This window comes from Haemaphysalis longicornis, unplaced genomic scaffold (genome assembly GCF_048455015.1).
Source record: "Haemaphysalis longicornis isolate Haplotype H1 unplaced genomic scaffold, Haemaphysalis longicornis Haplotype H1 scaffold_3, whole genome shotgun sequence".
Classification (NCBI taxonomy): Eukaryota; Metazoa; Arthropoda; class Arachnida; order Ixodida; family Ixodidae; genus Haemaphysalis; species Haemaphysalis longicornis.
Window position 1 is genome coordinate 200,467,011 of NW_027526335.1, and position 15,501 is coordinate 200,482,511.

A 15,501-nucleotide genomic window follows, 5' to 3' on the forward strand; every position below is an offset into this window, starting at 1 on the left:
TGTAATCCCCCAAGCGATGAAATTTTCGCGCATTCGTGTTGTAGGTAAATAACAAAGTTGAGGATTTCGTGCGAAAGAGAGAAGGCGAGAGAGAGGGGGAGAGAGAGAGAGAGAGTCAGAACCTTTATTTCTGTCGAGGCCCAGTTCTAGCGAGAGACCATAAGGCGGGGCAGTCGCGCCAGTAGTCTTGAGCTCCAGTAGGGGTCTGCCGCGGAATAAACACAAGGCCTTTGACCTGCCCATTATTTCTGCCGGAATACCGCTGCCAATAGTGCTTAGCTTGGAATACTAAAACGCCCCGCTTTTGTTGGCTGTTTATGTATGGCCTTCTGGTCGTCGTTCTCGAATGTTTCCATTAATTGCTCAATAATATGTCAAACGTAGGATATTACACGGGCTCGATTGCACTGCTTTCAGGCGTATGAGTAGCACAGAGCGGCCAGTCCTCTTGCCCTTATTTTCAATGAAAAATGAAGGCAAACTTTCTGTACGCCAGGGCGAAAAGCTTTTGTCGTTGCGCGTTTTTCTTTTGCCAAATGACCGTGTAGTATGCGAAATTACGGTAAAGCAAAATGTTTGAGAAATGGCACTAACTTTGGGCCTGGTGAAATTCAAGAGCTTGAAAGCATTACGTAACTCCATAGTTTTTGTTACACTTATAAGCATCTCAGTATGCATTAATGAACCTAACTGGGTTGTCTGAAATCACCATATGGTATTTCATTCAGCCAGGAGATTAACCTTAACTTAAATTTTACAAGCCAAAAGCTGACGTGTGATGTAGCATCGGTACTTTAATTTACTTGTATTATCCCGCGAAAATGCTGGCTACGTGCCTTGAATACGTGTTGTTGTTTTTTTGCATACAATGCTAACATGTCAGTGTTTGTTTGGCCCCTCGATAGATCACGATGAGAAACTTGTCTTGGCGATTTTTCTGCACGAAACCAGCATTCATAGAGAACAGCGAAATATGCGGATATGGAACGCGCGTATAGCATTGATGGCGTTCTGCTTAGAATGCACGCAAGAAAAAAAATTAACACACTTCAAATATAACGAAATTTTATCGGCGTACAATGTATGTGAAGTTAGTAGCTTGTCCACCAAATGGAGAGGGCTTTTTCTCATCTCACATCCGCGCAGCCTGAGCGGACTGCTTTGCACAACGCTCTTTTCGCGCCGCAGCAGACACCCTGAAGCGGATCGAATGCTGGCTCTCATCGTGTAACGGGAGACTGTGCTTATTTTTTAAGAAAGTAATAGCTGCTAACGGAACTACGCAGTCTGAGGCCGCTACTACCACGTTGCTGCAGATCCCCGATGGCCGTCCGGTCCGCCATTGCCATTTTCAGCGGCACTACCCATAGGGCTGGAAAGTACGAATAGTAAAAACACAGGAAGGTTCCACCTTCGATGCTGTGTAAAGAAAGTATGTCGAGCAATTTTTGAGAGTTAACTAATTCACGAGCAAGCATTACGACTAGTAATAAGTCCAATAGTCAGGCGATGTGCCGAAATGACCAGCCAAAAACAGCGTATTAGTAAAGAGTGAGAGGGAGGTTAGTCGAGGGGACCCAAAAGTTACACTTTCAGAATTGACATTGTACGATGTCCACTGCCTCGATTTCTCGACACTCATCTAAAGCAACTAAGCAGGGTATCAAAAGCACGTTTCAAGGGGTTGACCACCTGCTGTAAAAATAAAAGGGCGCTTAGCAGACGAGAACGACGATAAAAGCAAACGAAAAATACAGCTTTTGGACCAATTAGCGAAACAATTTCTGTTACTTGGACCACCGCCTGCTTTACGGTGCCGAAAAAAAAAGTACAGTCGTAACTGAAGCGGAGAAGTCCGACGACAGAAATAGCTCAGGGAGTGTACGGCTGTAACTGCGCAGGCGTGACTGCCCTTGGAAACGCGCGAAAACATCCGGTTCGACAAACCACAGACAGCTGCAACATACTGCGGGCTATAACTATGCAGCAGCTACTCGAAACCCTGTTCGCGGTAAGTAATTGACCGTGTGTCAATGTCCGCCGCGACGTCACCTAGAAGGAGCTGTCACTCATCTAGCGTCCTCGAACTGACCAGTGCGCAGCGCTTAAACGGAATGAGACAGAAAGAACATTCCTGACAGTTCAAGGAGCCTCTTCCGACCCAGCCGAGCGGACAATAATAGAGAAAGTCGGGTGGGGGAACAGTGGGAGATAGTGTGGGAAGAGGGTGGCTGAGTAAAGCGCAAAGGCACGCGACTCAAGCCGCCCTCGCTGTTGTCTCGCGCGAGGCACCAACGACGTGCTCCGGGACTTCGCTCTGACGACATTCACAAGACGAGGGGAACAACCTTCGGCGAGCAACGCAGGAAGCGACGGGAGAGGGAGAGCTGTGCAAGGGCGCGTGTAACTGGCCGTGGCAGAGCGTTCGGAGAGAAAGGGTCACCGAGGAAGGAGAGAGACAAAGGCGGAGAGGGAGTAGCGCCCCTCTAGAGTAGCGAACGCTTCGTACGGGACATATCGTGACGTGCGATAGAGAAAGGGCGCGGGGAGAAAGATTCGCAGCTGCGAGCGGCCAAGTTCAGACCGCGCCGACAGCCGCCACACAGCAACTTTCTCCGACGTACGCGGCTGACGAGGTCAGCTCTCTCACTTCGCGCGGAGCACTCGGATACAGCGCGGGCCCTCTTCGTTGAGAAACACAGCAATTGCAGCTAGCTACCAACAGCCCCAGGATGGACGGGCCGGCGGTGTGGCACATCGTCTACAACCTGCTACTGGTGGTGTACTACGTGATCGAGGGCGTGGTGCTGAAGCTGGTTCCCCGGAAGTACCTGCACCGCAAGAGCGTCGCGGGCGAGACGGTGCTGGTGACGGGCGCCGGCAGCGGCATCGGGCGCCTGCTGTCGCTCCGCTTCGCGCAGAGGGGCGCCCGGCTCGTGCTGTGGGACATTGACCGGGCGGGCAACGAGGAAACGGCGCGGCTCATCCGAGAGGCCGGCGGCAAGGCCTGGACCTACGTGTGCAACGTGGGCGATCCCAAGACCGTGTACGAGACGGCCGCCCGCGTGCGCGACGAAGTGGGCCGCGTCGACATCGTGGTCAACAACGCCGGCGTGGTGTCCGGCAAGCGCCTCATGGACCTGCCCGACGAGATGGTCGCGCGCACCTTCCAGATCAACGCCATGGCGCACTTCTGGGTGAGTGCGCCCAGTGGCGAGGAGTCTACGGCAGTGCGGTGGTGGCTCGGGGTGACTTCACCGTGTTTAGTTTCGACGCACGTGCTCACGGTAGTAATCGTGGGTCACAGCTGCATGGTCACTTCCGAAGTCCGTTTTTCGCAAGGCTATCGGAATGCTGAAGATGGTTCGAAGCTGGCGGATATTTCCGCCTGAGTATTGGATTGATCCCAAAAATCAGAAATGAAAAAAGGGCACGGCAGCGACGTAGCGGCGAGTAAAGTTGTGATGTTAACGTCATCTAACAGATGAAAACAAATAGGCTGCGTCTAATCTCACGACAGCTGGGAGAATTACCTCCGGGAAATCCTCATCGCAGTTTTCATAAAAGCTGGCTCGCCTAAAATTTGCTTAATAATATTACGTCCCAACGTGACAAAACATTACCTCGCCGAACCTATATAGCGTAACCTAACCGAACGCGTCATAACCTACCCAAGTCCAGCCCAACTGCAACAAACCTAATCTAACCCAGCCCAACGACACAGAACACAACCTATATTAAACGAAATTCAACCCGTTCTAGAAGTCTCCTTCGGCGATCTCTTGATGTAGTAAAAATCAGCGTAAAAAAAAGTAATAACCCAATCACAATTACCGAACGATTGTGAAAGCTAAAAAAAAACATTGCATTGTCGGATTCGAACCTGAGCCTTGTCGTTTAAAACCAAGTACTATACCACAGGTTCGCAGCGCTACAGGGGCAGCTGCAAACACGGCTTTGCAGGGAATACAGTGAAACCATATTATAACGAACCCGGATAGAGCGAACCCATAGAATCACCGCGTAGCGTGCTTAGCCAATGACAGGCGACTGCGGTGAGAAATTTCTGACGGTAATTCTCACGGTTGTCGGGATAATAGACACTCCAAACAAATATCAAGGAGGCGATTGTTACCACAGTAGCTACCGCAGCTCGCGCGGTAGTCTATTCACACGAGAATTGTTAACAGCACGACGGCGGGGGCATACAAGTTAACGACGTCAACGAAGCGAACGGCTGAATCATATGGGAGCTGTTTGGATGGTTACTGAAGTGTTTCTAAATACCCCGGACAAGGCAATCAGCTCCTTTAGCACGGGCCAGTCGTTCCGTGTACAGTGCTAGTTTTCATTTTCATTTTATTCATCTACTCACGCAAGCAATGCTTCACTGCGAAAACCTCCTCCGATGCATGCAGTCTTCAGGCGGATTGTTAAGGTTGCGCTTCGTTGCTATTATCTTCGTCAGTGGGACGGAGAAGGGCAGCACGTGCGCGTAATTATAGCCCAGAGTTTGCGCAAGAAACGCGAAATCAGAAGTAAAAGATTGTCGCGCATTAGCTGCGAAGTTATTAAAACCCATTCATATTCGCAACTTCAATTATCGCAAAAGCTTGATTAGGGGTTCGTAGTTAACAAAGCTGTCATTAGGCTATTTTTATGTTTTCACTCTTGCATTTCGGAAAAAATAGCGCGAAAATTGGCAGCCCCGTAAGGTTTAGTTTAGAGGGCATTTAATTCCCGCCGAGAACGGGGCCGACTTCGATTTGGCAGGGACTAATTAATGGAGGCTGGATAAGTAAATTCGATACCAATTGCGTTGTCTTCAACAAGCTCAGCGAGTGAGACAAATCTTATTTTACCGGCCTTTAGAGTGTGTATTCTCCATTTTTATGTTTATAATCTGGCGAATCTACTCCTTATGTAAAGACTTATTTTTCCTCCACGGCTGCAATCTTTGATAGCACCGCTTTTCGGGAAGCTTCCTTGCCTGGTGTTCAGGGCGGAGGCATCAACAACCACTGCAAAGGCTTGCACCGATAAGGATTGTGTGTTGTGCTTCTCGCGGCGAAATGACTGCACTCCATGTGAACCCCTCCCTCACTGCCATTAGAAACGATGTTCCCGTGTTACTTCACGAATTGACATTTGTTAGTGCTGTATCACTAAGGGCCAGTGCAGTGCCAAGTCCAACGTTCTATCATGGCTACGAAAATTTTATCCAGAGAAAAAGAAAAAAAGAAAGTGAGGAAAAATTCCTCCGGCGCCTAAACGGGTCGTTATTTTGATTATATTTCGACAAAATATTCATTTTCCTGTAATCATGTGCAGCTTTCCCGCTCATGGCAGTCCTTTCAACAGCGATTACTCCGTAGTTCTTCAGCGAAATGAAAACTTATTTTACGCAGCTAACATTGGGGGAGAAAACTTGCTGTGTGCGCACTTTCAAGTCTCGCACATTGCGCGACTAGGTTCCTGAGCTATGGAAACTGTCCCATAGAAATGCATGGGGAGTAAGATTTGACATGGAATTACACACAAAGTATTCATAATCCTGGAATGTTCTTTTAGTATTTTGATGTTCACGTTGACTCCTTGCTTTATGCCAAATATCACTTTCGTGAAGTGGTTTTGCTAGGTTCCTGAGAGGTCGGGATTTTGAGCGAGAAAGCTGGGTATGTAAAGTGCTCTCTCTCTCTCTCTCTATCTCTCTCTCTCTCTCTCTCTATTCAATTAAAGCGAGTAGGCATGATGTTACCATCGCCGCTTACACAACCCCACGGAATTGCTTTTTTCGCGTCATTATACAGTGGCGTTATTTAATATTATTATCATTATTAGTATTTAATTTCTGTTGCTATCTTTTTCCAGCTGCACCACCGCTGTGTGTTAGCACGCTCATTGCCGCTCCCCAGCGCACAAATGCTCCAGAGCGAAGTGAGCGTGGTTTTCTAGCGCACTTTATACAGAATTTTGCGTGCATATATATTCTTATAAAAGGTCGAATATGGTTTAGTTTGCTTCCAATTATGCGTATTATAACGACAGCTACCACACTTTCTGCAAGCACATCGACTGCGCTTTTGACAAACGTAACATGAAGGTGCCGGGAACATCTGTTTCGTTTCCTAGGTGTTCTTATACGCGTGACGGCCATTTGGATAAAAAAAAGAAATTATCAGCATGCGCAGCAGACGAATAAAGACTTTTTGTCAAATTAAAACCAAACTTAGGAGGAAGCCTGTGCGATGTATTATGCCGAGGGGTCGCTAGTAAATGTACAAAGGAAAACTTGCAAATCGCGCATAAGAACCGCCTGCAAGCTCTATTCTGTTTGTCGCACACTTATGCCCTGCGACGGCCCTAGCCCTTTCTTTCATAGTTCAGACTTGCTGACTGTCTAGCAAAGGGTGTCAAAGGAAGACGGCGGAAATGTGAACGATGGTTCCAAGAAAAACCTGGCTACCCGGCAAGTTCAGCAGAACGAAAGCGGGCTGAACAGACCAAGCTTGGTCGAAACTTCATCTCATATCTTGCGCATAGTAAAATAGATAGATTAGCCTAAGCATAAACTAACGCTTCTTTCTAGTGCAAACTTTTGAGTAAGTGAAAGATAGTACCAGGCTTGGGAAGAACTTACTCTCATCCCCTGGAGCAGACTAAAAAACAAACTGACCCATGCCTAAGTTTAGGCTCACACTGTAATGTACAGGCCAGGCTGGGCCAGGAATTTGGCTCTTGTCGCATGAAGTAAAAGACACATACCAGCCGTAGATGAAATCTGTACTCTGCTCAAGGATCAGGAGAGAAAACATCAGACACGTAAGTTGTCTAGCCACGTCGGGCTGTAGTTTGTGGAGGTTGTGACATCTGGACAAAGCGGCGAACGTTCCAGTTTTTTTTATGGAACTTTATCCATGGCCGCTGGGTTGGGCATAATGGCTTAATGATCTCGTGCGAAAAAATTAGGATACTTCTTAGTGCTTCTAAGAGGCATTTCCGTTGCATTGGTTTCGCTTACCTGTGGCACAACAAACTGTTGAAGGGGAGTCCTTTGTGTATACAGAAATCAAGCATCTCGAGACAACTCCGAGTCATTCTCATTCACCGAGATTCTATAGAGAAAGAACATTGAGTTCTCAAAGTGCTGCGCAGAGGACGTCTATTTCAGGCTTCACTTTAGTTCTCCCACGTAGCCGGCTGAATGCAATTTTCCTATAATTATATCACGAGAACAACACTATTGCGCATAGCACTGTGGTCACCCATCTGCGCAGCAGATGAAGCACATAGTGTGACACAGCCGTGCTTATGACAAGATGGCTGACACCCACTAAATACATCTTATCATCTACCGTGGTTCGTGTCGCCTTCATCCTGCGGTCACGAAACAGTATTATCACATACCAAACTAATCTTTCTTCAAAGTAGATGAATTGCAACACAGTGACGACTAGGTTCCGAAAATGTCCGTGCATGCATTCCGGCATGCGGGTATAGGAGTGCATCGCTTCAAGCTCGCCAGTGAAAGCTCTCCTAAAATATCAAGCTTAACGAAACTGTACACCCTTTATCGAAGTTTTCTGGGCCAAACCTAAGCCTACTGGACCACAAAGAATTCAAAGAACAAGCTTTACCTTTAAATGTGACAAAATTATTTTGTGGCAGTAAGAAAGAAAAATGGTTTTTCTACCTTTCCGGCATAAAAGGTTTCAGCCTCGCTCGGGACGTAAGCTCGTACAGTGAATTTTTTTACGGCCTACCTACTTTCGTCTTGGCCTAGAAAATTTTGACAAAGACGGCAGTGTACGTGCTCAAAGAGTCGTCATAGTGGCGGAAACTAATGTACTCCGTCTGAGTGTGTTCGCGCGATTGAGAGAGATCATTCCAACAGTTTTCCGCAACGAAATTCTTCTGGCTAAAACAGGAGCTGAAGTCGCCTTTAAGAGGGCTGAGGCCTAAAAGATAATGCCGGTGTGTGCCAGCAAATGTTTGCCTATAAATGCCACAGATGGTGTTGACATCTCATCGCGCTGAACAGGGCAGCCGGACGGGGTCGTGCACAAGCACTGTCGATCATGCATTGCGCAGAAGCGCAATGTATCATCCAGCCATTCAGAAAACCCTTCTGCACCGCAACAGCTTCGCTTTGTGAAACAACTAAGTGCATTGTACAGACCGCAAAGTTTTGACCGTTAGCTCAACAAGTTGTTGATACGGGCGTCATATCGACATCCGTCTGCGTAAGCGTACCTTGCTATCGCATGAAGCAGTGCAACGAACTCTTCTTTGCAGACATTGTAGACAGGTGTGTCTCAATCAGGATATTTCCCGGCCACTTCTATTATGTTAACGAGGAGCCGGCGTGCGATATTTTCCATTGTCCTTCATGTTGAAACCGGACATTACACAAGCGCTGCGTTCACTCTTTTGTTTCCCACGAGAGACCGGCGACGAGCCCTTTCGACTTATCGGGAACGTATTGGGCCCCAGTACCCGTTCACTATCCACTTGCAGCAACCCCGCAGCCCTGGTGCTGATTGGAGGATTCTTATTAAGTGCAGAGCACTTTAGGGGCCCGCTGGGCTCAAGTGGAGCCACAAGGCATTCCGTCGTAGCGGCTCAACGTTATAGATAAACGTTGGTAGCGGCTGTAGTCGCGGCGTAACCCAGAGGCTTCGAAAGCCGAGCGGTTTATATAGTCACTTGCGTTCGAAACTCGGGAACCGCTGGCGCTTGTCACACATCTCCCCGTTGTTTAGCTCAAGGAAAACGGCAGGTACATTTGAGGCAAAATATACGTAATTAACCGCCAGCGTCGCGTTGATTTAGTTATGAATGCTCGTTGGGTTGGTTTTCACGATAGTAAGCGAAAAAAAGTGGCACTGCAATGCCGGCACGTGCGGTAGGAAAAGCAAGTACAGAAAGAACAGAAATCTCACTGGTGCAGTTTCAGGCAGGGGGCGCGCCAGCACGGCGAGGGCGGGAAATTTGAATTAAACTGGGTGGTACACTCTAAGAACTAAAGGAGTCACACCAATTCCCAAAGGGAATAGAAACCCTTGTCCCATATACGATTCCCTTTTCCAGCATCAGGCAACTCCCTTTTTAGCAGAATAGCCTTACCCTTCACAAGGGAGTCGCAGGCCTCTCGCGGAGAGGGGGTCGAGGTATTCTCACAGGAGTTGCGGGAACCGCGTCCGGCAATTCCCTCACCACGGGTCGAATAATTCCTCCAGTCAGGGAGTTATACAATTCTTTACCAGAATCTTGCTATACCTCTGCCAAGAAGGTTAACTTGCACCCCTCAGAATTACCTTATTCCACCAAACAGCACTTTGCAATACTTCACCAGGAAGGGTTAGCGTACTCTTTTCAGAATCATTGTATTCTTTCAACCAGAGTCCCATAATGCCTCCTCAAGGAGGGCTAGCTTACTCTTTGTCAGAACTAATGTATTCATTTGAAGCAGGATCTATGCACTACCTGCGAGTTGCCGAACTCTACTATTCAGAGGCAGCACGATGTTACCTTTAACAAGACTACACTTCAGCATCCACAACAGCATTAGTGTCAGCCCTCTTTACTTCATGTTTACTGCACAAGTAAACATAGCAAAGCGCCTTTACAAAAAAAAGCTGTCGTTTGTGATTAGCCAAAAAAAATAAGACAAATCGTTTTCACACTGCATTTCATGCTTTATTTTGACATCCTCACACACGTCGCTCCACCTGTATTGCAGTTGCTGCTTTTATGACCGAAACCATCTGCTCTGTCGGTGGTAGGCCGAGCATCATCTCAAAAAGCAGACAGGTCCGCTTTGTCTTTGGGGCATACTGGATGTTGAAGGTCCAGTAGACCGCCAAAAGCAAATCGAACCCGTCCACTATGTCCATAGCCGTCAGCTGGAGCTCTTCGAAGTGCATGGTCACGGCTCCAAATTTCTCCGCAGTTTGGCCCGAGAACAAGATCCTGGGGTAAAGGGAAGTCTCTCCTGCCTCCTGCATAAAAAGCACACAAATGCAAGTACCAGAAGAAACACAAGTAACAGTATTTTGCTCTTCCTTCCCCAGTGGAAACATTCACTGCATGACCTGCCTTACCCAACCACTGTACAAAGCGATTCTCAGGAAAACGAATCGCTAATTAGTATTCTATACACTTAAAGCTAACAATTTAGTGACTATGCTAACGATTCATCAATGTGACATTCACAATTGTCCACTGATGAGGCAAAATGCTCCCTTCTTTAGCAAATTTGAATTGCTGTGATGGTGATTGCTGAGCCTAATTCACAAGTACTACACTGGATTTCACTTACTCAACATACAGAAGAAAAATATGCATACCAGCTTTGAGAGCAAGGCCTCAGGCTTTTCTTTCACCAGCACTGCCACTGAAAAGCCATCTGAGAAGAACGAGAGCACGGATTAATTTAAAGCATCGGGGTCCTGATCCCCTATTCAAATTTTAAACCAACAAGGTCCTCCTCCTCTTTTTTCCAACCACTTTCAGAAAAAGCAGCCAGACCAACAAGAGAACCTGCAACCTCAGGCCAACCTGCAAGTACTTGGTGTTATCAAAAAGGGTGGCTTGAAAGCAAGCAATATTACAGCAAAACTGTCACCCTCTCATTATTGGAATTAATCATGGGATCAGTGAACAGTAGTAACAAGGCCGAATCATGGAGAGTAACAAGAGGCAAGCAGAAAATAAATGCCGCACAGCCGCATTCCTAATCCCCATCAATCTTGAAGCTGCACATCGAATCTTACTCGTGACCAAATAAGTTTGTTAAAAAATACTGCAGTGTTTGGCAGTTTGAAAAAGCTACAGCATTAATGCACTGCAGTGGAAGCGACACATTTTTAATCAAGCAGAAAGTTGGTTACGCAGTTATGTTATGTCTCTAATGACATTTATAGTAAAACACAACTAAGGTCAGTTGATGCTAGAAAGCATAAGTGTATGCAAATGACACCATGAAGGCTAAAAGACACATTTTTATTTGCCAGATGACTATGGCAAAGTGACCAAAGATGAAGTGTGTAATACTTACAGTTGTCTGCCGCATCAGGCATCTTTGCTCTCTTTCTGCTGCCGAACGCCAGGCGATCACAATATGTTGTTGAACAGCGCTATTGTAGAATAGCCCAGGAAGCATCCACGGGAAACACCTTTACGTCGTAGCGCCTGTAATAAGTAAAAAAAAGTTCACTATAATGCTAAATGCACGCTGCTTACTAAATACAGCACCTAGCGCCAGTTTTACCACATGTCCGCGCGAAAATATTCAGCCTAAAGTTCTAGCTTGTCAACACTCGCTATGAAACATAAAACGTACTGCAGTATTCATTTTTCAATACTACGTTTTACGGTACCAGTTACTTGGCTCTTTTTTGAGAAAACAGTACGGAATTTCACCGAAAATGGGCTTCACTCTTATTGCAGTCGCGCAAGGTAATAAGAAAAACGTCCAATAGACAAAGCAACACGCCAGCGGTTCCGTGAAATTTTTTTGTGGCTACTGTAGCCACATAAACAATTAATCGCGATGAAATGTCGTGCCGTCAACGTTTTATTAGTCTAAGTATTGTTTTCTAACAACACGGGACCAGAGGCTACAAGGCAACGCACTACACAATGGGTTCGGAACGTACAAACGTTCACGTTCTTTTTTTTTTTTTTTGCAAGACATCTATGCCAACTTGGAGGTTGAATTGAAACCTTGTGACCTTTGACTGCGTTATATTTTAAGGGGTAACCAAACAAAGCAACGCTGCCAACCTAACTGATTGGGTATTAAACTAGTTACGGTGTTGCTGTCGCCGTCGCTCACTTCTGTCTCGTTAGACGCGCCAGATGGGAACGGAACCGACGGATAAGCCCAGCGGCAGTGTAATTACCTTGTAGCTCGACAATATATTTACGTTGCTCAAGAAGATAATGAAACGGAAGCCTAATTTATAGCTAGAGGTTAAAGCGCTGGACACATGTACGATTAGTACACGAGATTCGCATCTGCGTAGCCTGTTTAGATGCTTCCGCGCAGGTATCGCCATCTCTCGGCCGCTCGGCGAACCGCGCGCCGCGGCGTCCACGGCCGGTCAGCGTAGGCTTGCATAGCGGCAGATATCTGATCGCCGCTTTTAAAATAAGCCCTGACAACAATCCCTAGCACAATTTTTCACCACATTAACACCTACTTTTTCGCATGTGGAACTCCTTTTTAGCGATCACATTGATTCGGGAGAGCAGTGACAAGCGGTTGCTACCGTGGTCTGCGCCGGTTCGAGCCGCTGAGTGTGTCGAGCTGGCAGGCGCGGCCGGCGTGTGCGCGGACTGTTCCCGAAGGCAGAAAACGCTTCAAGATTGCTTGCTTTATCCATTTCTTGCGAAAAAACGCGCGGAATCTACAGATTCAGCTCAGCGATCGTCGTAGTTGACCATGGAGCAAAAACAGTGGGCGAAGCGACGCCGACGACACATAGCATGCGCGCATCGGGCCATGTGTCTCAAATTCATGCGTACGGCTACTCGTGGCGACAGTCGTAACGATCAGTCGCATGCGAATCGCGTTTACCAATCGTACATGTGTCCAGTGCTTAAAGAAGCCAGCTTAATAAATCCGCAACTCTTATACTGCACACGAGTCTTGCTTCAACGCATGCTGAACGTTGTGAACCTGCGATGGGAGCACGGCCGCTTGTTCGAAAAACACAAAGCCGGAAAAAGGATAGCTAGAACTGGTGTCACCCAAATGAAAGCACATGCATGTGACCACTTAATTCTTCGCAAGAACGAACAACGCTAAGCAGCACTCACGAGCGCCAGTTGTTATAAACGACAGCTGAAGTTTTGGCGGGAACGAGCGCGAGCTCTCCCGTACCGCGCAAGAAAAACTGAAATGGTGTCTTACGTTTTCAGCGGCGGCCGCAGCAGCCAAACGATGTTATTCCACCGGTCAGGTATACTACACAGCCACCGTCACCAAAACGCACCCCACAGACACGTATAGGAGTACTACGGCGGTTTCAATACCACAAAAGAGACGGAGACGTCGGAGAGACGCGTCCGCCCGCCAGCCCCGCCGCGTTGAAAAGACCGCGCAAAGGTACAACGCTCAAGTAGTCCGACGGACACCGTTGCGTTAGAACACACAAATGACCCATTCCTAGAGGACGGGTAACACTACCTCGCACGCTCTTTTGAATACGCTGCACTTCATTTTAAGTACGCTTCGTTTCATGGCCCGGTGCTGTGGCTGTTTAGGTAACTACTTTTTCATACGATTTCAAAGAGTTCGCGTCCGCCGTAAAGGTGTCTGCCTTTTTGCACACCTGAAAGCGTGCAGCTAAAGTTGATAGAGTCGATATACTGTTCTATTCTCTCTCGCGGAGGATATACGAACTCCATCGATGCGAGACAGAGTCGGTACGCTGTTCTATTCTCTCCCGCGAAAGGGGTACAACCGCCGCTTAGCTCCATCAAGAGTGGGGAGAGTTCGCCAGCAGTTTTATTCTGGTTTCCTAGTAGAGTGAACACGCCATCTAACGCCACGCGTGGTGCGGACGGTGTCAAACGATTCTGGCAGGAATAGGAACGCTGCTTTATTCTTCAACTACTCCCCACATTTCTTAGAGTGTAGCAGTGAGCGGATAACGGCGCTACAGCCCATTATTGCGAATCACTGCTCTGCACTTCCGACAGCTTTCACATTGAGTTTAATGGCTGTAATTTTTTGGACTAAGTGTTCCATTTCTGACTACTCAACTTGGCAATTACGCGCGGCTAAAACGCTGTATCTTACTCTTCAGAATACCGTGGACTCAACCGAAGTGCGTGCGACAAAGTGGCCGAATTTTCCCGCAGTTTCTAGCAAGTCCTCTTGATGCCTAATTTGCGTGCTCCAGTGCTCCAGACCAAACGGAAAATGTGCCACAAGGTTACTCCGTTTCAGTCTGGCTGCTTTGTTTTTTCCTTCCGTTTTCTTCGCAAGTGAAAATAAGCTGATGATGATGGTTGGGCTTTTATGGCGCAACGCCGACTAAGGGCAAAGAGCGCCAAGGAAAAGTGTTAGGAGGACGAGGTGTTAGTAAGTGTAAAAACTTTATCTAAAAATATACGTGAAATGACATACAAGGCAATGAAGATGACTGGCGTAAAGGGCCAGGGTTTCAACATGCACGGTAAGTAAGGAGGTGTAAAAACTCGACATTAACTGAAAATAAGAAATAACGTGAGGGCGGCATTACATACGACACGTGCGCTTCACTTGCATAGGGTTGTAAACGTGCAATAGTAATTTCGAATTCACTGTCAACTCATGCGCGTTTGTCTTATTTTAAATGGCTGAACCATATAAGAATTACACCGCAAAGCATGAACGTGGAACCCGGTTACTCGCAAAAAAGGCGTGCCTTTAAAGGGGCCATGAAGACTAAATGCAACGTCGTTCAGTTCGAGGAAACTATCCTTTTGAGGAAATTCACCCGGCTCCATTCTAGTCACGACAGACGTTTTTAACCGAATAAACGTAATTAATATAAAGAATCTCACATTTCGTGCTACAGAGGTTTAATTAATAATAGGGCGGGAGTGAGGTAACGAGGGCCAGCTTTAAAGCATAAGTACCAGTGTGGCAGCTGCACGCTAGCATTCAAGTGATACGCTCAAACGGAACTTGAGGTCCCACTACAACGTACCGGTGATGTTTCTTGGCGGTGCTTTAGGTCGCCTGCTGCCAATCGCACAAACAAGTTTTTGTGACGTCATAGAGAAATCGCCGGAAACTGGCCGGGGAGTCGCCACTGCTTCATTTCTTTTCCTTACTATTTCGATTATTAAGGGCGAAGCTGTTCAGCAAATCGCAATTTTTCGTGTCCGCAGCTAAAAATACCCAGAAATTGCCGGGCGCGCGCGCGTGAGCGCAGGCCTCGCGGCGACTTTTGTATGGTTAACAAAAGCAAACAATTCCGAGCGCTCGTGTGATCGTGCCTCGCGAAGACCGCCCAGCGTTCCCGGCGCATGTTTGTCAACCCGAGCATTACCCACTTAGGCAGATTGGCCATTATTGTCCAAAAAAGAAAAGCTCCAGCGTTCGGCGTAATCGCAGCGCTTGCTCGGAACGAGAAGGACACGTCATAGCGTACGCCACTCCAAGATGATGTCCAACGATTATCACTTGCGGAAAATTAAAGGAAGCTCACACTTATAGCGACAACGATGGAGTAAAGGTCGTTGCGACAGCGAAGAGGACGCAAATCGGCTGGAATCGTGGACTTAAATCTCCGTGGGGGTCGTGAAGGTTGTGTACAGCTTCGATACCTTAAAGTCTTACGCGTTAGTGTAAGCCTTCTTCATTTTTTTGTTTGAAGTTTTTAATAAAACTGGTATCATTGTTATCGGGAACGAATCAGTGTTTTTACTAAACCGTTTCGAACTTATATATTGTCGTCAAGACCCCTTTAGAGGCCTCCGCTGGTGAATGCTTATAGCACC

At 47.2% G+C, this 15,501-nt stretch overlaps 1 protein-coding gene across 2 annotated transcripts in view; it reads left to right on the plus strand.

The window, feature by feature from the left end:
- The first annotated feature begins 2,505 nt into the window (after positions 1 to 2,505).
- The window catches only part of LOC144175927 (short-chain dehydrogenase/reductase family 16C member 6-like), a 109,957-nt gene continuing 96,961 nt past the window's right edge, over positions 2,506 to 15,501 (plus strand). Inside the window, exon 1 of one of the 2 annotated variants that reach the window (XM_077704998.1) lies at positions 2,506 to 3,197. In XM_077704998.1, the coding sequence (XP_077561124.1) occupies positions 2,733 to 3,197 (465 nt within the window). In that variant the 5' untranslated portion in view covers positions 2,506 to 2,732. The remainder of the gene's footprint in view (positions 3,198 to 15,501) is intronic. The other variant, XM_077704997.1, reaches the window with a different exon arrangement.